The sequence below is a fragment of the Haemaphysalis longicornis genome, unplaced genomic scaffold, assembly GCF_048455015.1.
Source record: "Haemaphysalis longicornis isolate Haplotype H1 unplaced genomic scaffold, Haemaphysalis longicornis Haplotype H1 scaffold_12, whole genome shotgun sequence".
In the NCBI taxonomy this organism is placed as follows: Eukaryota; Metazoa; Arthropoda; class Arachnida; order Ixodida; family Ixodidae; genus Haemaphysalis; species Haemaphysalis longicornis.
The window spans coordinates 90,196,529-90,220,178 of record NW_027526225.1 but is presented as its reverse complement, the minus strand read 5'-3'; the positions used below and the strand labels follow the sequence as shown (position 1 = coordinate 90,220,178).

The 23,650-nt window shown below is 48.7% G+C and overlaps 1 protein-coding gene across 1 annotated transcript in view; it reads right to left on the bottom strand.

Annotated features, from left to right (window-relative positions):
* LOC144162064 (gastric triacylglycerol lipase-like) overlaps positions 1-23,650 on the bottom strand; it is a 46,685-nt gene that overhangs the window by 5,225 nt on the left and 17,810 nt on the right. The window contains exons 6-8 of the mRNA XM_077692574.1: positions 18,930-19,025; positions 10,568-10,720; positions 7,376-7,447 (exon numbers count right to left, since the gene is read on the bottom strand). Of these exons, the coding sequence (XP_077548700.1) occupies positions 7,376-7,447; positions 10,568-10,720; positions 18,930-19,025 (321 nt within the window). The remainder of the gene's footprint in view (positions 1-7,375; positions 7,448-10,567; positions 10,721-18,929; positions 19,026-23,650) is intronic.

The window sequence follows — 23,650 nt, the reverse complement described above, 5'->3', positions numbered from 1 at the left end:
AAAAAAAATGATCAGAACGATTTGAACGCCGTTTAGGGTACGCCATGACATGGAATCCGGAGATGTTTTCTTTTTAAACTTTTGACTTCGATTTGGTTTCTTGAATTTGTTTCGTTGTTTTTCTTTCTTTTCGTTGTATTTTACTCCCCCCCCCCCTCCTCCATTTCATGTTCTCCCGCTAGTGCTGCTTCGACATATTTAAAAAAAAAAGCGCACTAGACGGGGACAGAAAAAGAGACAGTGACTCGGGACGACAAGCGCTAGACATCAACTGAGGCTTACTGACAGGAAAAGAACCATAAATATAAATGCACAGAAACACTAAAAAAGATAAGGAAGGCGCAGCTTTCACAGAGAATGTGATTGAAGCTGTAGATAGGCTTTTTTCTTTCGTGTGCAAAGCCAGAGACGGTGTGCTCACGCATTCATCATTTTCCTTTCTAATGCAGAACGCCTCGGAGATCTCTCTTTGCAGCTTTGTCCTAAAGCTGTTGTTTTCGCTAGTGCTAGTTACCAATAAGCAGAAAACGCGGTCAGCCATGGACCTACCCACTGACTCACTTACACACTAGACGTGCCCGTGCGGAGCTCAATTCACAGCTGTTTCCAACTGTTTCCATTCGACAACGGATCTAGATTTCTGATAACACCATCAGACAGTTATGCAGGGCTTCGCCGACGACACAAGGGTGCGTTAGAACATACGTACTTTTGGCGTTCGCGTAGCACATTAGTATCTAGCAATGGCCTTCTTTGGGTCAATTCCTTGGCTTTCCACCGGAGACGTAACCGAGGGCGCAGCAGTGGCGGAGTTTCATTTTTGCCGCCATCTTCGCATACTCTTCGGGACTGCAGCGCCATCTCCATTTGACTGGAATGACTGCTTCGGTGTGCACAGCCGCTGAGCGACGCGGGTGTTTAGTTTAAGAAATTCTTTGAACGTGTTTCCGCAAAGAAAATGCTGAACTCAAGCTATCTGCGACTTTTTTCGTAGACTAATTAGGCTTTTCCTATTGTTCAATGTATTTTGATAAAATGAACTGCTTTTTTTTCTGTTGTTCCCCGAAAGCAATGGCTCTGCAATGTTAGCGATTGACACTTCTCTTCGCCATTGAACTGCAAAGCTCACACGCGACCGCGGAAAGCTTTTGCATTGGTGCCAACCGAGGGCTACGATGGATGGAGTGGCTAGGTGTTTGCTCGTAATCTTAAAAATTTCTTAATAATATCAAAATATTTTGTTTTACTTTCAGATACTTTTTCTTATTTCGCTAAGACAGAAGTGCCATTCCTCCCCTTTCATTGACAGGGTACAGTAAGCGAACTTTTTCCCGCAGTAAAATTTTCTTGTATTTCCCGCGTTGCAATACCTTTGACAGCTCTAAAGCTGCCTTTACGCAGATGCCACAGCAATTTCTGGAAATTACTGTTTCATTTACAGTTTGGCTACAGGGCTTGCGTGTAATTTTAAATACATTTAAAGGAGCCATGAAGAGAAAATACAACTTCGTTTAATTTGAAAGAACTAGGATTCAGTATCTCACTCAGCTCCATTACAGCCCCAAAAGATGTTTTTTTAAACAAAAAAAAGCAAGAAGTATTTAAAACTTTCGAATTTTGCGCCACAGTGACGTGTTAAGAGCAAGAATGACGTCATACGGGCCAACAATAAAACGTAATTTTCAGTGTGTTAACTGCGCGTTAGCATTCAAGTGATGCGGTCAAATGGAACTAGAGGCCCCATTACAGACGTCCAGTCATGTGTCGTCGTGACAGGTCAGTTAGGCGGCCGCCAATCGCAAAAACAAGGTTCCGTGACGTCATAGAAAAGTTGCGGTAAATTGGCTAGGGGGTCGCTACTGCTTCACAAGTTTTCTTTAATATCTCCGTTATTTTTCCGAAGATTGCGATGATATTGGTACCATTGTTATCCGGCTAAGCCGTCTTTCTAATAAATCCAACTTGTATTTTGTCTTCGTGGCTCATTTAACAACCGGGTAAACGAGTAAGTGCATTCAGATGAGCTTATATAAACCAGGCGTTCATACGCGCGTGAACCTGAAATACCAAATATCGAATAACACAGTTGGGATTTATTGTTTAACGTGTGGGAGCTTTAAGCAACGCCCAAGTCAAGTAAAAGCCGTGTTCCCCCCTTAAGGAAAATATTGCTCTTGGAAACGGATGGTTGACTCAGACTCGTTACTTCTACGAATTCGTGTATAATATATTTTCGCTGAAACTGGGCGAAAAATAGCGTTATCAGAGGACGGGGTGAGGCGTATGGAGCCACCTTAGTATGGACTTAAAGAAAGTGGTGGACTTATGAACCAGGAAAATTAAGTTGGAAGAAGAGGAGAGGGGACGAGTGAGCTCGCATGACTGATAAAGTTATTAGGAATACACGAGGAAGACGTCCCGCCAGCAGTGTAGTTGACTAAGTCGATAAATATGATGACTATATAGATTGCTTCGCGCCATTTTTATGCACAAAAATTTGACCGCGTATCTGCTCCGTTCTGTCAAATGTCGACGCAGGACGATAGTCGGCTGGCGCCCCTGGCAAGTAAATGCATCCCTTCTCTTTCCCGCTAACTTCTCATCCTGTTCCTCTCCCGTCTCGTCCCTCCCAAGCCTTCACGCTAGAGGTTTGCTCAAGTCAATTTAAATTTACCGCGTTACACTGCTCCAAATGGGGTGGGGTGCCTCGATGCCAGCGCTGCGGTACGGCGGAGACACGCGTGAATCGAGGCACCCGACTACAACGTTAATAGAACCACGTTTCCCTACTCCACGAGCGTTCCATGCGGAATGCGGTACCCATCTAGTGGAACCTTTTGTTGCTGTTGCCGTTTGATTTTGTAGAATCCCGCCAGGTAGCGTGGATAACAGCAGGCGACGGTTTTTTGCAGTTGATGACGGAGCGAGACGATGGCATGTATAGCGAGGCGTGTATAGACCTTCAAGCAGCCCTTTTTGCCCTAGAAAACGCCATCCAGGCAGCAGAAATGCATCCCTCACCGAAAAAGTCCACTCCACTGCTTTTTGGTGGCAAAGAACAGGAAAGGCAAAAAGTACATCTTTACCTTGCAAATCAAGAGATTCCTCTATCCTTGCAAGGTTGGATCCGCCTACTCGGCGTTCCTATCAGTCAAGAAGGCAACGCCACAGAATGGCTCAAGCAGGTCCGACAGGGCTGGGATGCTACAGCCCACCTTATCCACAGAATCGGCACAAAATTCGGTGGCACAAGCACCGCCCTCATCCGGAACATCGGTAGAGCCATTCTAACTTCCCGGCTAACATATGGCGGGACCTGCTTCAACCTGACGCAAACCCAATTAAATAAAGTTCGAACTTTACATCACAAACTGCTTCGAGTCATCACTGGACTCCCTCGGGACACCAAGCTAAATGACTTGTATACTTTTGCATCGCTGCCACCAATTGAAGCAACACTGGAATCAACGCGCGACAACCATTCCGACCGTCGTGAACTCACCGTTCAGGGCCGTCATCTCATCGCCTACGATGAGACACGAACTTTTACACCTGGCCCATCAGCAGACCCTTCTTTGACCCGAAACCCGCCTTGGCAATGAACACAACCGGTAAATCACAAACCAAGGTCGACAAAAGAGCGCAAAAGGCACAAGCATCAAAGAAACACCCTATCTCGCTTTTAACACCTTCTAGAACCAGGCACATATGCCGTCTACACTGACGCCGCACTAGCATCTGACCGATTTACGTGCGGCATACACCACGTCAACGATCCGAGCTTGACAGAGTACTTGACGTTCTCTACGAAATCAGAAATCGATCCACTTACAGCAGAACTTAAAGCCATTCTACTGGCCACCGCCCTGCTTAAAGGGGCACTGACACAAAATTTTGAAGGCGAGATAACTTTGGAGATAGATTGGTGGGAACACACATCATCTGCAAAATATCAGCGGTGAATACAGCCTAGAACATATTTAAAATCAATTTTAAAGTGTGCGAAACGCAACCGAGCAGCCAGCAGACGACCACGCGCAATCGACATCCCGAGGATATTGTGTAAATAAACAATACCCGAACACGTCACGAGTTTGTGTTTGCCGCTTCCGCACTGCTGGCGTTTTTCGCCGGCTCGCCGCTCCAATCGGAGGGCCGGAGGGCGGAGCTTCTGCTCTCGAGAACGAACGACCCGATCGTTGGCGGCGCAGGCGCCGTGATTTCGTCAGCTCATCGGGCAGCTGGCCGCGACCAAAGTCCTACAGCGATTCCAGGCACTCTGTTTCTATTACTGTTTATTACCATTGGATGCGAAAACGCGCCGGAGGCAAGGAAAGCCCACTGAGCTAGCCGCACGGTCGCTGTGCAGGCGGCGGCCACGGCCGCGAAGTGGCCCAGGCCGGCGCAGGCAGCTCGAGTGATAGCTTGTTACCGCTGCACGAAATTGTCCCCAAGTCCCGACCATGGTGGCTTACATGAGAAAGGAGTTAATGATTCGATGGCGGGTTGCATTAAAAATTGTCATCTGCACCGCTTACGAGAGCGGCACTCGAATATCCGCCGCAGTGCTAAGCCGAATACATCTGTAGGCGGACCTGTAGGCAGACCGGCCAGCTGTTCCCAGCGCGCGTCTTGCCACCCACCGCCTCGAGCGTCGCGCGTCGTTCTTTAGCCGCGGTAGCATTTGCACTCGCAGCGCCTGCGTCACATCCACGGTCGCTTTTTAATTAGGCGCCTCACGAGATCAGTACGTGGGGGCATTCGCAGAAACTGCCGTCGATGCGGATTCGACAGTGCTACGGCGGCTCTGCGCTGTGATATCCCTCCGACGGTCACGTGGTCAGCTTTGTTCACGCAAAATCCACAAAATCCATCGTTTCGCGGCACTCGCTGAAACCGAAACTGCGACTGGCCGCATTGAAAATGCCTCTAATTAAACAACCGTCGCACGCTGAAGCAAATGAGGTTTCTACAGGTTATAAGTAGGTCACTAGCTACTTATCGCAACAAAAAAAACAAGATGCAAAATTTTTGTGTCCGTGCCCCTTTAAGAGGGATCTCCCGTCCATCAAGAGAAAACACAATCCCTCTAAAGTCGTCATATATACTGACAATGCAGAGGCAATCAGCACAATGCACTCTCCAGATCCGCATGACTAGATCTCCAATGCAATTAGATGAACCGTCGACAACCTCGCCAAAATGAATGACACCACAAGTCTTACAGAATGGACCCCCGGCCACTAGTCCAACCCAGGGAACGAGATGGCCCATCGCATGGCATCTGTGTCACTTCGTACCTCCCAGAACTCTCATGCGACGCCCGCCCCGCTTCCCGAACCTGCCCTCAACAACCCCGTCGTTGAACGCCGTATCCGAAAAATGCGGCGACGCCGTCACCTCGAAGAAACGACCCCAAGGCCAGAACCACCACACCAGTTCCCGAGGACATCCCGCGAGGCCTTCAGGTTCTTCTACGCAAGGCCCGCTCCGGCACAGCGGTCACTCCTCACGTCCGCGACCGATGGACCTGGTACCGGCGTTTCGGCAGAAAAAGACCAGATGGCTCCACACCTGTTCCCCCTCCTACCCTTCCCTGCCCCCTGTACAGTGCCGACCGACCCACCATACACCACCTTCTCTGGCACTGTGCCGGACTCACCGAGGAACGGCGTAGGTGTCTACCTCCTCACGTCACTTCCCTTCAAGAATGGATATCGCCTTCGAGCGACGTGAAAGAAACTTTACTGACCCTGTGGACATTTGCTGGACGTACAGGTCTAGTGAAAATGACCTAACTCAAGTGGTCCGTGTGCGGGGCGGACACACGTTGTGATTGCACCCAATCCCCCCGCTGGTTTATTAAATGCAGAGCATTTCAGTAACTCACGATGTCACCCGCGTTGGCGTCCGTAGTCCGCACGCTCACTGCGCATGCGCGTCGAGTCGAGGCGAAAGCGAACACTCTCTCGCGAGGGGCATTGGATTGGATTCGAACACTCTCTCGCGAGGGGCGTTGGATTGAATTCGATTAGATTGGCTTGGATTGGATTGTCTTGGCTTGGCTTGGCTGGATTGGATTTGGATTGGATTGGATTAAAGTGGATTGTGTTGGATTGTGTTGCGTCATAGCCGCGGCACATTGCGTCATAGCCGCGGCAGACGCGCTTGGGCCGGCGCATGTGCAGTACTCTCTCTTCCGCGGTTTCCTCTCCTTCGGGCACGCTGCGCATATAACCGGTGTGCCGTTCTCCGGCCAAGCAACATCCGCGGTTGGCTCAAACACCTAGAGTCCACGCCGCTTTACAAGTACGCCAACGTCGTCGACTGGGACCGGCTTACGCAGTCCCCTCAACGTATATAAGCGGCGGAGCGCGCGTTCGGAATTCAGTCAAGGGCGTCTTTGCTTGGCTTTCGCTTGACGTGACGCTTTGCTTGACTCGAGTAGATGCGACGCATTTACTCGAGTTCCCCCCGTGGGAAGATGCGGGCGGCTTTTTCCCCTCCCCTTCCTTCCCTTCCCCTGCACGAGGCGTTCGACCTCTCCCTGCTAAATAAATTCATTCATTCATTATTGTCGCAAAAACCGGGCATCCGTAAATTTTGTAATAAAGAAACACTGTAAATATCACTCATGTATTGGTTTTCTGCCTTATATTTGCGTAATATATTGTTTTTGTTCAGCAGTATTGACAAGTATGAACACTAACACCGGACTTAGACGGTTAGATTTGGCTGTGAGGATATAAGACTATTGCGCAGCATCGGTTTCACTTTTGCCCGCTGGCTGAATCGAGTTACAGACAGACAGACAGACAGACAGGCGAAAATTTTCTCGTTCAAGTAGCCCTAGAAAGACTATCGTCTTTAATATCGATGTCACAGGGCATTAACAATCTCCCCGTTAATAAACCCTGGCCATTCGCCGTTCACTCTAACTTCGGTGGAAGCACTTGAGACTAAAGGTTGCACGTCGAGGGCGATGATGCAAGGCTGCCTACGTGATGAAATATCTGCGGAGTTATCTTCACCAAGAGAACTTAATTTGTCCCCGTTAATTTGCGCACAGTTTGTTTTTCGAGATGCATCATTACCAACTCGCCCAACTCTCAACCCTTTTAAAGAGAACCACGACCGCTTTTCCCACCGCAAGTGAGAATCAGCGTTTGAAGAAGGTGGGGCTCCCAATTCAAAGAATGAACTCACTCAGAACTGCTAAAGAGCGTTGAACATGTAACCGCGGTTACTGCTAAAACCGACTGGTACCCGATTGCTTATTATATTTGGCGAAATGTCCCCAGCCTTGGCGGACAACTCGCAAAAGAACAGCTGTCGCTTGGTACACCACCCGCTGCAGCATAGGCTGAAGACATACCTGGGCAAAATGTAGGAGGTTCTTCCACGAAGTTCCGGCCGGCACACTGTGTACGTAGACATGAACGCGGCTCTGTAACCGTATGAAGCAGAAAAAAAAAATTAGCAGTGGCTTAGCTCGGCTATGCCAGGATATACGTAGCGTGAGCTAAGGTTCAGCTGGTTATTCTTACGTTTCGGGGTTGTCCAGGATTAGCTGATTATCATGCTTACTGCTGCTAAAACGATTTACAATCCAATCCAATCCAATCCAATTTAATCCAATCCAGTCCAGTCCAATCCAATCCAATAGCGGTGGCAGCGGCTCCTACGCGCCAGCTGTGCGCCGTGAGACTTCACTGCTCCTCGCGCATGCGCAGCACGGCTCTACAGGAGCCACGCGAAACTGCTCAATCTCGGCCAGTGTAGTTCACGCTACAAAAGGCCCTTGAAGGCCAAGTCTTTGAAGCCTTCACTAGTGTGTATTTTTTCTCTTATTTCAGCTGACTCTTGCGACAAGCCAACATTAATCAGCCTCCCCTCTGCTTACTATTCATAATTCCTCCAAATTTTTGTCTGGAAATGCTTGAATATTCAGTCGGCTTCGTCCTGTCATCTTTATTTCCCCCATCTACAACGCTCTTAAGCAGACTGTTTTCGCGATTATTCAATAATTTTTTGCCTCTTTAAAATCTGCTCTTATACCATATGTTTATCTTTGGTAGTCCTGGAGTTCTGCGAAACCTTTCGACATACACTCCAGCTTGCACGTTATATTTTTTTTTATAATAAGGCAGCGTCGTTAAGTCTTCACTTTGCGCTTTCAGCTCAAAGGAACAGAACATTCGCATGTGTGAGTGTCTAGTAGCACAGTTTAACTGGCATCTACTGCATTTTCTTCCCCTTTGTACACTGAAGCTAGGTTACCTGTTACGCTCAAATGCATCGATTGAAAGCTTAACATTTTAGACCTCACGGTGCGTTCCTAAAAGCTACTCATTTTCTATTCCTGCTGATACGAGGATATCTCAAACGTACTCAACGCAACAACTAAATAAGGAATACATTTAAAAATCCGCTGTATGATTTCTGATAAATGTTGTCACGGGAGTTTTGATACAGGAGGATTTTTTCTAGGTTAAGTTGAAGGCTTGAGGAGGATGCGGGCTGGCGAATATAGAACCCCGGCTGTGTCGCTTCTGGTACTTCCTACTTGCTTTTGGTATGAAGTTGTTTTCTGAGGGACAACTGCTTGAAAATTTCACGGCAGCCCCCTGCTGCCAGAATGTAAACCTTCTACTTGCTGGCACAAGTTCATGCCACATGCCGAGATTGTGCTGTCCAAACGGATAAAATAGAGAAAGTGGCAAAGCCTGTGGCCAGCCTGGTATGTGCCCTATGCTTGCTCCAGCAGCGGAAGGGCAACACGTCTTGCAAGGATGTGACGTTGATGACAACGCCCACTTATTGGGAACCCGCAAGCGTAGGTGGGGCACATTCCCCCAGTCTTTAAGGCAGGTGAAACACGGTTAAAAATATTTAACTGACTTTTTCAAAAGCTCCAGCTACTAAGCAGACCCGATGTGGAAGCATCTTAAAAGTGGACCTGCTTTTGTTCACCCCGTTCAAGTTTATGACCTTTCGGGATAACAAGCTGTCAACTTTTTAGGTACAATTCCACAAAATAGCTGATAGGGTCGCCTTAAAGACGGGGGTTAGGGGCGCTGTGCATTGATTTGTAAAGACTTCTTTTTTTATTCAATGCAGGCGCTCCTGCGTTCTTATGTTCGCGCTTTCAAACTGCAGAAATCAAAACGAGGTCATTGTGATCACGGCCAGTCCAGATTACGTGCAGAAGGTCGTTGCCCTTCGCTATGAAGCCATCCCAAGCGCTCTGCCACCGCTCCCATCCCCGCTCTGCCACCAACCTGCCCGTTCGTGCTTGCCCCCACCTAGTAGCTTCACCGCTTCTTTCACGGGGCGTGGTTGTGATGCCGTTGGATTTGGGGAGCTGACCCGAACACAGCGCAGCTATCTTCGCGAGGAAAGCGAGAGATATGCTCGTACAGCTACGTCATGCTGCCATTGCATGGTGTTTCGTAAGAAAGCGAACGATGTCTTTGGTGTAGCGTTTCAGTGTGCACTGATCCATCTCTTCTAAGGAGCTGTAACGTTGAAGCGTATGTTGCTACTTAACGCGAGCAGTTGCATAAGGGAAGGGATAATTACCCCAATTTAGATAAAGAACAACCGCCACCGTATACAGAGCGCAATCCTACTGAATAACCGCTTACTTCGAATTGAAACGAGCACTCAGGCGCGAGCGAACACGTGCAGACGTGCACTCACACTGAAATGACTCGTCAAGTGGGCGCCTAATGCTTCCAGCATTACATAAAGTGCAGTCGAGTTAAATGAAAGCCGGCAAATGAGCATGAGAAATAACGTTTTATCGCCTGCAGCTGGACCACGCTCGCCACGCGCGCCGATGCCGCCTAGCATCAAGCACTCCGCTTGGCTACCTACACGGCGTCCCTTCCCTACCACGCCCAGCCGAAATTTTCATTAATAAAACTCTTGCGAACGCTGCTGTCACTCCTCACATAATATACAAATGGATTCACCCTGGGACGTCACTGCCCCCACGTTGTCCGCATTGTTCAGCGACTTCTATCGCGGACCTAAACCATTTAATCTGGCACTGCACTGCATTCTCAGACCATCAATATATTATCGAAAATGCACTTCCAAATGGTTCTTCACCAGCTAATCCCCCATACCATGACCCCCAATTCCTTGCCGCGCTAGGCACTTTTTCCCTTGAGAGCGGTCTGGCTCGAGTAGTGTGAGCCGGGGCCTACAACCCATTTGGTCCCTCAAACTGGACAATGAGATCCTCAATGGACCATTAGATCCTCTATGGTCCTTGAAGATTCAAGAAGTGCTAATCCTCCCTCCCTGCTATTCCCATTTCCCTCCTCTGGCCAACTGGCCGTCCCTTCCCAATAAAGGACTTTACTACTACTAGAGGTAAACGTGGCCAGTAAATGCACAATTTTTGCAATGCAGGACCGTTTTCAAGCTGCCCCCTCCCCCATTTTCAGTTGATACAAGGACCTCCTTCGGTGTGGCTTTCTGGTACGGGGCAAATGAACTGTGCAGATAGCGCTAGTCGCGTTACAGGTTAGTTATTTCGGCGCCCCAATCTCCGTACCCAGTTGGTCATAACGGTCGGACCGAAGAAGACCTGCAGGATGATCTTGATAGCAGGAAGCGTCTCCTCGGACCGGAATGGCCCGTTCGCCAGTTTCTTCCACATAATTCCGGACTTCATCACTTCTCCGAGCCGCAGCACCACGCTTTGTACCTGCACTTAATAACATGGCCGCTCAAGCACAAGTCGTGCTGTGAGTGGGCGCTTTTCTCAAAGCCCTACTGGCCGCTCACAAAAAAAAAAAAGAAAAAGAAAAAATGGCCGCGTATGTGCTGCTTTCGTTCCAAATGTCGACAAAAGACGATAGTCGACTGGTGCACCTGCCAAGCAACTGCCTCCCTTCTGTTTCCCGCTCACCCCTCATGCTGTTCCTGTCCCGTCTCTTTCCTCCCAAGATAAGACGCTAGAAGTTTGCGCCAGTCAATTTAAATTTACCGCGTTCCACTGCTCCAAGTCGAGTGCCTCGATGCCAGCGCTGCCGTACGGCGGAGACGCGCGTGAATCGAGGCACCCTACTAGTACAACGTTTATAGAACCCCGTTGCCCTACTCCACGAGCGTCCCAAGCGGAAAGTGAATCCTGTCTAGTGGAACCTTTCGTTACTGTTGCCGTTTGATTTCTGAAATGCCGCCAGGAGCGCGGGCAACAGCAGGTGATAGCTTTCTGCAGTTGATATAGTATTTCATTTGCTATCGCGAGCTAACCAAGCACCCATAAATTTTTAATAAAGGAACACTGCAAATATTACTCATGTATTAACTTTCTGCCTTATATTTGCGTAATGCCTTGTTTTTGTTCAGCAATGTTGAAAAATATGAACATTGGCACCGGGCTTAGAAGTTTAGATTTGGCTATGGGTATATAAGACTATTGCGCAGCATCTGTTTCACTTTGGCCGGATGGCTGAAGCGTGTTACAGACACACAGACAGGTTAATCTTTTGTCTGCAATCAACTTGAAACTGTTTATGTGTTTCTGTAAGTGTCTGTAACTGGCAGCTTTCGCGCTGTATTAGTTTTGTAGCGAATGGCGCTGCACTTGTTTAATTGTTTCTGGTTGTTACGTTGTATCATTGATACCAGGATTTTTCGATAATAAATTTATCCTTTCAACACAGACAGAGCCACATTTTCCCGTTCAAGGAGCCCAAGAAAGACTATCGCCTTTAAATATAAACAAATTTCCGGTTGGCCGTGTTATTGCGACGTTTGTGTGCGTTTCTCTTCTAGCTGCTATTATGACACGCTCGCGATCGCTTCCCAGGTTGTACACAGTTCATCTCTATGCCAACTGAATACTCGGAGCACCTAAGATTATCCCGCGAATACTTATCGCAGAACAAATGTATAATAATGTAAGCATGCTATTGTACTTCCACAAAACGTACGTTCCCGTCAGAAACATTTCCCTAATAGGAATAAAAATAAATCCAACGCGGGAATTGACGGACAAGGTTGTTTGCTCTGCTCAGAGGCCAATCCAGAGCTTGACTGGCTACTAAAATCCCATTGGTCACATTGGTTCGAAAGAAATGGGTTTGTCGCAAAGGGCCTCTGTATGAAGTGACCAGAAGCAAAAACTTGTCCAGTGTTATTCATGTGCGGCATGGTGTAACCACACTCGCAAGTGTGCGAACAGTGTACAGTGCGGCCCACTGTTAAAGGGAACGGGCGAGTGCGTGGCCGCTGCTCTCCGCGAAGCGCCGGCGCCGAGATGTGGCGAGAATCGGAGACAGCCGGCGCATGCGCACTGACCGCACGAGGTGGGAGCCGCCGCTCTGTCGCCTGCTACGACGTTCCGCCGTGCCGCCCAGCATCCAGCTACAGTAGTTCACTCTAATCCAGCTATTACAGTGAACTAGAATATTGTAATAGTGGCAAAAGCGGCACAGGGAAATTGAAGCAAGAAATACGGAAATCCGCTAGGGGCGCCGCTGCGGAAGACTGGACGGGACGTAGTGTAGTGGATAGAGTGTCCGCCTTCCAATCAGCATTCATGGGTTCGAATCTCGGTGTGGGACAACTAGGTTTTTTTTTTTTTTTGCATATGCATGGAGCACACGAACAAGATGCCTAAACCACACTTAAGGTCAGGATATTATGTCCCTTTTCATAGCGTAGCTGTATCACGTTACGATTTCATACATGTTTTGGTGCCCTCTGCACGTCGTGTCGGCCCTATGAACCTCCGCACCCCCCCCCCCCCCCCCACCCTCTTCCTATTTGCCCTCTCTCTCTCTCGAAGCCCTCACATCAAGACGCCATGCGGCAAAGCCAACTTTGTGCGCATGTTTTTAATGCGCGAGGCGTCAAAAAAAGCGTGGAGTTCATGGCTGTGCGCCTATTTTTTGTTCGCATGCATGCTTATAGCGATTTTAGAGGCTTCAAATACGTTGAAGCGCGAAGCTTCCTGAAACATGCGCTTGATCCAGGCAGTGGCCTAAGGAAACAAACAGCGGTGTACGGTGTAGGAGACTGATCGAATGCTTTTGTAACCGGGAGGTGGAAGGAGACCGCGAAGCAACCTTCGAGAACGGGCGGTTAAAGATGATTCAGAAAATCAGAAATAATTTTAAACAAAATTAAAACACGAAACTATAAATGAAATCAATGTAAAACTTAGAAAAAAACTTCGCTATGCAGTCGGTGTGCATTTCAAGTCATGTTTTCTTAACACGGATTCGTTCATTCGCGCTCCTCACGCAGATATCTTAACGCCGCTAACAAGAACGTTTTGTACGATGACGGATCAAATTGTGGTGGAAGTAGGAGTCTAAGCTCTCTTTTGTTGCATCGATTTAAAAAAAATAAGTCTCGGTCGTCATGGATGGGCGTGCCATTCTTCCATCCACCCCCGAGAAAACCAAAAATTTCGGGAAACAGTATACCCGTCACCCCTGCAAAATCATGCTTTGTGTGTATTTGTTCTTGAAGAAAAAAAATGCTCGCACCTGCTATGGGATGTCACAAGAGCTCAAAAGCCTGAACGCGCATGTGCCCTGAGCCACCATTGCTGCGAAAAGGGCTGCGCGGCCCAATGTTCCTTTCCCTCTACTTCTTTTTTGTTTCAACGTGAGAAGGAAGGCAGGTTGGGAATGCCACAGAAAATGTAGGCTATCCAGAATGAGAGCTTGTCATACGAGGTCTTGAGGATGAATTTTCTTCCGAGCGCAACTTAAGCGAAAACTGCTTGGGAACAGTTCAGTCAAATATTCCAGGTCTCTTACAAGTAGGCGCCTTTGGTAGGAGAAGAGAGGCATTGGCAATTTGGGAAAGCGTACAACCGTCATATCTGCTTACGCCCCACTAAACCACTTGGCCGAGAGCAAGACTATGCGACGTCTCTATGCCCAAAATGTAATTATTTTCTGAGTACCTCCCGGATCCGCAGCCAGGACCAAGTAACCTTTTGCATTTCCACAAAAATGCAGATTTGTAGAAAAAAAAAACAGGTTTAATTGTTACAATAGCGCAAATGGGGATAATTTGTTGGACAGCATTTCAAAAAAGAAGATAAAAAATAAAAATAAAATTCTCACAAACATTATCTCACAAAATCAAAAATATGCATCTTATACATTTCCTCCCACAACCGAAGAATAAACTACAAATCCCGCAACAGAATGCCACAAATGCTAATAAAAATGCGTAAACGGTCCAACTCTGCAGTACGCCTTGCACCTTCGGAAAAAAGTATTATCAGCCAACTATAAGGCGCGTCATCACTATAATACTAAAATTTGCATTAATCGAGAAAAGAAACAAACAAAACTTAAAAATCATAAAATAAACCTACGACTTTCGCTACTTATACTCATACAGTCGAACACGGATATATCGAACTCCAAGGGGATCGCGAAATAGTTCGATATATGAAAAATTCGATATAAAAAATGTGGGCTCTGAGGCCTCACCTATGGCGAACGATCACTTACCGATCGGCGCATTCATGAATGACAACTAATTCCGCACTCACGACGCAACAGGACGCTTTATTTCCGTGAAAAAAAAAAATCGCTGATCTTGGCCTGTTTTGTCGTCCTGGAAATTAAATTAAAGACGCTGGTCTCGATCTCCTCGAGCCTGTCCAGGTGCGACAGCCAAGTTCCTTCAATGTCGTCGCAACAACAGCGAATCAAGCTGAACGCAGCGGCCACTTCACCCGCGTAGTACGATCGTGTAGCCGCCTCCTCGTCCGGACGATCTTCGCCACTCGAGCTATCGGCCTGGGCTCCTGCGACCACAGCTACGATATCCTCGTCACCGAGGCTCCCAACAGCCTGAACATTGGTGTCAGCGTTCACGAAGTCGTCGGCAGACACTCCGGCTGGAACAGCAGCCGGGAAAAGGGACGACAACTCACGAAACGTGTCACCCATGCACTCGTCGTCGTCGTCGCCGTCTTCGCAAGCTTCGGAAAGTTCGGCCGTCAGAAAGCCTGCTTTCTGGAAACAGTTGGCCACGGTCTCCTTCTTCATGCCGTTCCAAGCGCCTGTCATCATATGTATGGCCCCCAGTCGGGGCATCCCTACCTCGCACTGCCACATTTTCCCACCGTTCGGGCTTGTGTGCGTAGAGAGATTTAGCATACGGGGCTCCGTCCGCTAACGCTACGGCGGCCGGTTGCGGGGCCCGACTGGGCAAGCGCAAATTCGTTCCGGTAGGGGGGATTAGTTCCGCGAGCCAGTCTTCGCCATGCCCGCGCATTCCTCCACATACTCCTCAACCTTAATCGGGGGTGCAGCGACCGCCGAAGAGCACCTTCCAACTCGCGCGGCGTTCGATATACCCAACGTAGGGGAAAATATGGTTCGATATAAACGTACGAATTCCTATACTTTTACACAGAATTTTCAAGGGGATAATTTATGAGTTCGATATAGACAATAATTCGATATACCCGTGTTCGATATATCCGTGTTCGACTGTATTTGGCTGCAGAGAACTCACACTGAACACAAAGGGCCCAAGAACGCTAAGCATTAATGGACAATTCTGTGGATTTCTGCAGATTTTTTCTCTGCTAATAATCAACACAACCATTCAATCAGTCGGTGTTTAGCCCAGAGCATTTGCGTTTATTCCTATTCATGTGTTTCGAAAAAAAAAAATGGCCACACCCCGGGAATCGAACCCAGGCACAACGAGTGGCAGGCGGTGACTGTATCCACTACACTATTCACCCTCTTTTTTTTTTTTTTTTTTGTAACAGTAACTTTATTTACAAATATACATACAGGGCCAGATGAAGTGGTTACAGAGGTTTCAGAGAACAGTGCAACATCCTTTGCTCACACAGACAAATAATCGCGTTCGGGAACTGAACAAGCCAAGACAAGATTCAGCGTGTTTCGCCAGGGAAGTGGAAACTATTCGTAGACAGTGCCAGCAAAGCCACGCAGTGCTGGCGTGGTTCCTATTAGAAACACTTACAAATGGGCGATGGTGTCATTTGTTTACAGTATACGGTAATGTAATAGGGACGAGGGGTTGGGCGTAGAAGTCGTTAGTGGGCAGAAGTGGCCCATGGTGCTGTCCCGCTTCCGACCCTCAGATCAAGTCCCATCTCCTTTGCTGTTCTACCTTAAACTCCGTTAGGGCTCGTGAGCCCCGCGCCAGTGAGTCGCGAAGTTCAGTGTCTGAATCGGGCCCGTCGAGGGCGGCCACTGCCCACTGCGCCTTCTGTACAAAGTGCCTCCACGCTGGCCGCGGGTTTTCGGCACATTCAACCACGTCGACTCTCGCCCTCCATAGCGAGTGGAGACCTATGACGTGGACGCAGTCACGGAGGAGCGGGTGCTCCGAGGCCGCCTCCAAGAACCTCAAGTTCATCCAGGTGAGCTGCCAGTACGTGTCGAAAGAGCACTGCAGCTCGTCCCAGAAATACGACGCCGTGTTGCACTCCAAAAAGACGTGCTCTGCCGTCTCCCTCCTTCCACACAACAAGCAGTTGGTCCCTCCAGGAAGAAAGAAGCCCCTCTCCCCCTGTCTTGCCTTAGTGGGTAGAACCCCTGCGTGAAAGCGGAAGAAGAAATCCTTCGAACCAGAAGGAATGGGGAGCTTCCGCACTCGCCGGAGGACGTCACTTTTCATGCGCCCAAGAGGTGGTGAGCGATACATGGGGGGTGGAAGGATCTGTTCCACCAGGTCCCAGTACAACTTCTTCGGGGCCACTGCGCACAGGTACTCCCAAGAGAACAGTCCCTGCAAAAGGGCCACCGCTGCCGCCACTTCTTTGTAAAAGCCCGTTGCCCGGTTACTATGTGTAAACTCCGCTGTTGTTGGCAGCCAAGGGGCCAAATGTGAGGAGCCTACGTTTTGCAGAGCAGCCCGAAGGAAACCGTCGCGACGATCCCGGAAGAACAAAAAACGCTGCACTGTCAGCTTGAGCTCCACGTTAACAAGCCCGAGGCCACCCGCTTCCGGACTCCAGAAAATGTTCGTGCGACGCATAGGCTCGTAGGTGGATCGCCAGAGGAATACTGCGAACATCCGGTGTAGCTTGGCCACTGAGCCTGCGTCGATGGTCGATACTCTGGCCACGTACAGGACGGCCGGGTATAACACGGCATTGCAAACATGTGCCCTTGAGAAAAAGGCGATGTGTCGCGCTCGCCAGGGCTCCAACTTCCTACCCGCGGCTGCCAGCTTTGACTGCCAGCGGGGGGCAATGGCTCGGCCGCAGTCCAGGTTGACTCCGAGGTAGCGGGTGATGGCCTCCCTCCATCGGACTCCGTAGAGCTGTGATGGTTTGGTGGGCCATTCACCTAGCCATGCTCCCTCACACTTAGAAAGATTCAGCTGAGCACCCGAAAACCGACAGAATGATTGCGCGAGCGCGACGATCTCCCTCACCTGATCTTTCGATGAACATACAAAGGCGACATCATCCGCGTAAGCCAGGACTCTTAGTTCTTCGTCGCCGAGAACCAAGCCTTTGACTGACTTCGATGCCATTGCCATTCTGCAAAGTGGTTCTATATATAATGCAAACAGAATCGGGGACATGGGACAGCCCTGCCTGACCGACCTTCTCACGGCGATGGGGCTCCCCACCTCCCCATTCATAATGATGCTGGTGGTGATTTCAGTATAGCAGATCTTGATCCACTCCACCATTTCGTCCCCTATCCCGCACCGATGGAGGAGCATCAACAGAAAGGCGTGGTCTACTTGGTCGAAGGCCTTTCTGAGATCGAGTTGCAAGACAGCAAGGGGAAAAAACCCTGACTCCGCCACCTCACAGACAGTCCTCATGCGGTGTAGGTTGGTGTTTATTGAGCGGCCCCTGAATCCGCATGTCTGATGTGGTCCCACCACACTGCTGAGGGCCTTCTCGAGCCGTCTGGACAGGATTCGGGATAGGATTTAGTAGTCTGTTGATAGCAGACTGATAGGCCTGAAATCTTCAACACTGGGTGCCGTATCGTGAGACGTTTTTTTCGGTATAAGGACCAAATTACTGCTCCGCATTGAAGGTGGCAGCAACTTTGTGTTTTTGACGTTTTCGAATACCGACGCCAAAACAGGGCTGATCTCCTCTCGGAATACCTGGTAGAACTCCGAAACGATCCCATCCGGCCCCGGTGACTTATTTTTTGGCAATTCCTTTATAGCGCTTTCGACCTCTTCGACCGTGATGGGGTTGTTTATGACAGCCTTAACGTCCTCCGGGACCTTGGGCAGCTCATCGAGGACATCCGGCGGAGGGACATCGGGAACAGCGCGCGAGAACAAGTTTTCGTAGTAGTCGCCGAAGGCAGCCGCCACCTCCCTGCTCCCACGAGCGAGCCCATTAGGGTGGTTGACCTCGGAAATCTCTTTAGTGGCAGTCCTTGCCCGCTCGAAAGCACCAAAAAGTTTCGACGGCTGTGCCTCGGCTACCACTCGCTGCTCCCTACTCCGCACAAGAGCCCCCCAGTACCGCTTTTCCAGCTCAGTACGGATCTCCTCTTTAACACTGCGAATGTCCTCCGAGAATTCCCCCTAGTAATCGATGGCAGTGCCCTTTGCGGATTTCCGGTTTTTCGGCCTCACTGCCTCCCATTGAAAATGCCCTTGCATTTGCCACTCTTCCAATATTCTAGTTCACTCTAATCCAGCTATCGCAAGCATAGATTTTCTCACTAGCTCATGTGATCGTAAGCTGAGAGGCACAGCATAGCGACGTAGCAGACGACAGAGCGGCTGCTCCCGCGTCGTGCGGTCAGTGCGCATGCGCCGGCTGTCTCCGAGTCTTGCCACATCTCGGCGCCGACGCTTCGTGGAGCGCATTGGTCACCCGCTCGCCGCTTCCCTTTACTGTACATTTGGTGCCGTTTAAAGCCCTTACTGTTTTAAGTACCTCAGACGTAGCCACTTACCGCAGGTTTGCCAGCCAGAATTACGAGCGGCTTGCTCACAACGGCGGCTGCCTGGGATGGGGCGGTCACAGGGGCCAACGCGACGAATACAGTCACCTGAAACAGTACGACAATACACGCGCACAACCAGGCTGTAAAAGTACCGGGATGAATTGTGTTTTCCCAGTAATTTGTACAAAAATGTAGCGGACACCTAATGGAAACATTTTCGCACTTGCTAACAAACGAACGTTTCGCTTCAGTTTCCTTTCACTAACGGAGATGACTTTCCATTGTCTCTCGTAGAAGAGGGATCATGATCGCGCCGTACAACATGTTCTAAAAAAACTTGTTGGGGGATAGTTTGTTAATCATTTTTGAAAAATTCCCGTGTGAACGAGATTTCGGCGCACGTCAAAGAACCCCAGGTGGTCAAAATTAATCCGGAGCCCTCCACTACGGCGAGCCTCATCTCCCGCGTTGCGTCAGCGCATTAAATCAATCAATCAATCAATCAATCAATCAATCAATCAATCAATCAATCAATCAATCAATCAATCAATCAATCAATCAATCAATCAATCAATCAATCAATCAATCAATCAATTTATTGATTGATTGTATACGGTTTAACGCGCCGACGCAACGCAGGCGATGAGGCGCGCCGTAGTGGACGGCTCCGGATTAATTTTGACCACCTGGGGATCTTTAACGTGCGCCGAAATCTCGTACACACAGGCGTTTTTGCTTTTCGCCTCCATCAGAAAAGCGGCCGCCGCGGCCGGGAATCCAACCCGGCCGCGACCTCATGCTCAGCAGCGCAACGCCTTAGCCACTGAGCCACCGCGGCGGGTTCGGTGCGTTGAATCAATCAATCAATCAATCAATCAATCAATCAATCAATCAATCAATCAATCAATCAATCAATGCATCCATCCATCAATCAATCAATAAATCAAGGTTCGTACTTCCTAAAATGTTTAGCGCAAAAACAAAGAAAATACAGAAGGAAGGAGACAGGACAAGCGCTAACTTTCAAGTGAACTTTGATCACCGGTGTAGCCGCTAAATATGGAACTGTGGCATGCGCACTATGCGCCACAGTAAGGTATCATGCACATGTGCGCATATGTGTTCCTCTAACGAAACGCCCGAAAAAAGATTTCCCAGAGTTAAACTGGGCCACCGACGTATCACTGATACAATAATCGCCTTTTTGCTTGATATAAAACCCTCCCAACAGTTCACCTGCTGTCGCATCTCTACTCCTACTAAAAATCTTAATCTCCCCCAGAAGTAACTCACACTTGTTGGCACCGCAATCCGCGGGTAAATGCGCATCTCCTTTATTGTTTATCGACAATTCATGTTCCCGTGCTCGGTCGTTGATACATCGGCCCGGCCGGTCTGGCCAACATAGACTTTCCCGCACTTAAAGGGACACTGAAGTGACTTTGTCAAGCTCCCGTTTTTGCCTGCACTGCGTAGACTGGCTCAAATTAGCACACTTTTAATCGTTTATCCGGTTGACAAATCGGTAATTATTTTACAAAGCGCGAAAGAAGAAAAACTACCATGCGCGGTTTGCGGCGGCCGCACCAACTAAAGCTGTGACGTTAGGAGGAGCCGCACCGTGATTGGACGATGCCCAAGGTGAGCAACCAAACAAGTTTCGGTTTCGGTTTCGGTTCTGTAAAACACAACCGGTGGCGTTGTTGGATGGGCATTCTCAATAACTCAGTAATCATCGTACCGCGCTTCTGCCATGTTGTCACCTGTAAAAATGCATAAAGATAAGCCTCCCAGGACGGCTTGGAATCGTAGCATTCACTAGCCGAGGCCTACGCAGTGCATGGACGCCCTCCGCGTACCCGCATACGCCCAAATGTCATGCGCTTTTCCCCCATATTTGGAGCTTGCCTCACTCATGCCTGTACCGTAAAAAGCGGGTTCGCACCAGGCCAAGGGTCTGTTCATTCTGGCCTGTGCCCACATGCCCGCAAGCAGTCGGTGCTTATGGCAACAGCACGCCAACGAGAACTCGCTAGCGCGCCAGTGCCAGCCTGCGCGCGTTCTGTGAACTAGTTCGTGGAGCCATGAACGCTGCGGCCCAAAAAAAAGGTGAACTCAATGTAGAAAACATCGGCAGAAAACGAAAAAGTTAACTTACAAAAAAAAAAAGCACCTACCCGCGGGGACTCGAACTCGTGACTTGCAAAATACTTGCGGCAACATACCTAGCGCCTCAGAGCACTCGGCCACGGAAAGGACTCTTTTGATCTTGGTAATATAAGGTATATATTGTATAACAATTGTTTACACTTTTATTTAGTTTTGGCATTTCAAGCAGCTTAGGTGACTATTTGTTGTACTGCGCTCGTGCAGTCAGCGTCCCCCGAGTTTCCACAATAGCTCACGTCTAGCAATTGCATTTCGTAGACGGAAAAGCGTTCGCAGATGCGTAGTCGTGCTGCTGACCGCTGTGCTTGTTCGCCCAGCGCAAAAAAGTGCTTCCCGCACCCTATTTTCACGCTGTACGGTAAAAATATCAGTTGATTTTATTTCCTTAGTACCTATATTGACATCGCTGACTCTTCTCCCGCCTTCAAGAGGCTTTATATTTTCCTACTGGCGTACCAGTCAGCGAAGCGTCGCATGTGCGCTTGTGCAGCGCTTGTGTGAAGCGACCTTGACTTGGAGCTATATACAGTGTACAAACTAACCAAGTAAAGAAAGGCCCATTCTTCCATTCACAAACGTGTCCTGGCTTCGTTTCAACTAAGCGAAGGAATTGCGACGACCTGTCGGCGGCCGGCGGACGAAACGCTGGGCCGACTGACTGTGTCTGAAGGCCGGGGAGCCGTGCAGTAGCGCAGCCAATTGCGAGCTCGGCTCCTCTCGACGTCACACGAAAACGCCGCAGAAAATGGGCGAGCGTAAAGAGAGGAGGACAGCATTTTCGAATTAATTTTTATACTAAATAAAATCGCGTAAACGCGCCCAGAGTGGTCGTAACATGGCCTGGGGACTCCGGACTACAATTTGCGCAAGTAATCCCGCAATGTTTACATATCACTTCAGTGTCCCTTTAAGTGGAATCTGATTTACGACGCCTATAGCGCAGTCCACAAATGGCGTAGTATGCTTCTTGTCGCATCCTTGCTTTTTGCGCCCATTGGAAGACGTGCGCGCGCAAAGTCGGGCCAGCTTACGCGGCGCCGGAAACAGGATCGGAATCCCGTGCCTGTTGGCCACCTTCTTGATGTGATGGGCGACTTTGTGGGTGTACGGCACCACTTCGGGTTTTGCAGTGCTTCGCGCTGGCTCAGTCGTTCTTCTACCGGTGCCTCCTTTAACCTTCTTGAGGAGGGCCTCAGCGACTGAGTTCAACACCGTGCACGGGAAGCGGGCTGAAAGCAGCCTTTCAAATTGCTTATCAAAGCTAACCTGCATAGCGTGGGGACATGACTTAGAGAGAGCCGATTCCAGGCACCAGTGAGCAATCGCCCTTTTCACCGTATTGGAGTGCGCAAAGTAATTGGAATAACGCTTGGTACCTAAATGGATGTTAATGTCTAAAAACTGCAACGAGTTGTGTAAAAGAATCTCGCGCGCAAAAACTAAACCCTTCCCATGGCGCCGAACAGTGGCTAAAATAATGCCAACAGATTCTGGGTGCGTCAGGGTGTTATGTTTGTTTAAAGCCACTAAAAGTCGTCCACAAATTGTCCACGGGAACTGTTGGAAGCATTTTATATCAAGCAAAAAGGCGATAATTGTATCAGCGATACGTTGGTGTCCCTGTTTAACTCAGAGAAATCTTTTTTTCAATTAATTAATACCCGTGCCACACGTACTTACATGACAAATTACATTAAGTGCCTAATTCCTTAGGTTTTAATGCCATTAATTCGCTGCCACACGCAAAAGTCTAATGCCAATCGCTTTAATGTCATTTTTGGTTTAAGGAGTTCCGCGCAACTCATTCCCCGTCACGAACGCCTTACATCTGCCTACTCTCGAACGCGATTACCACCAAATCAAACCAACGAAACTCTCAGAAACAGATTGTTCACGCGGAAACGTAGCTGAACTTCGCAATAGGACGATTTTTTGTGCACCCTTGGTGGCGAAGTTCTTAACAAGACGAAGATCATTAAAACAGCGGCAAAAGGCAAAGCATCGTGTTACTCGTCGTTTTGAATTTTTCGGATTTGGCTACGGCTGGCGGGTGACGGCAGCTGCTCAAGTCGCTTTTAGAAACGGCTCACACCTTTTTTAGAAAACATTTTTTCTCATAATGTTTTCTTTTACAAAAACATTTTTAACCCTTGTAAAACGTTTTCTCTATGTTAAAAACTTCTAAAATACGAGTGCATTTCTCTTTTTCGTCATTATCACCATCATGCCTAACACATTTAATGTCTTTGCGTTTCCGCGAGTAGCATGGCCGACCCAAATAATGTCATTCAGTATATTGTAAGAGGAAAGCAGACTGGAACAAGGAAATGGTAATTCCAAGGCACGTCTCTTTACTCAGCCCGCAGGGAACTCAGTGACTCGGCAGAACGACCCGAGACAATGATGATAATCAACAAATGATGAATGTAATGGGTATGTACAGGTGAGAGATTGACCCCACTTACGAATAGCAAATAATTCATTCCGTGAGTCTTCTTCATGAGTAAAGACACAAAAAAAGGCTCACAATATTAAAGAAGCCATGAAGAGAAAATACAACT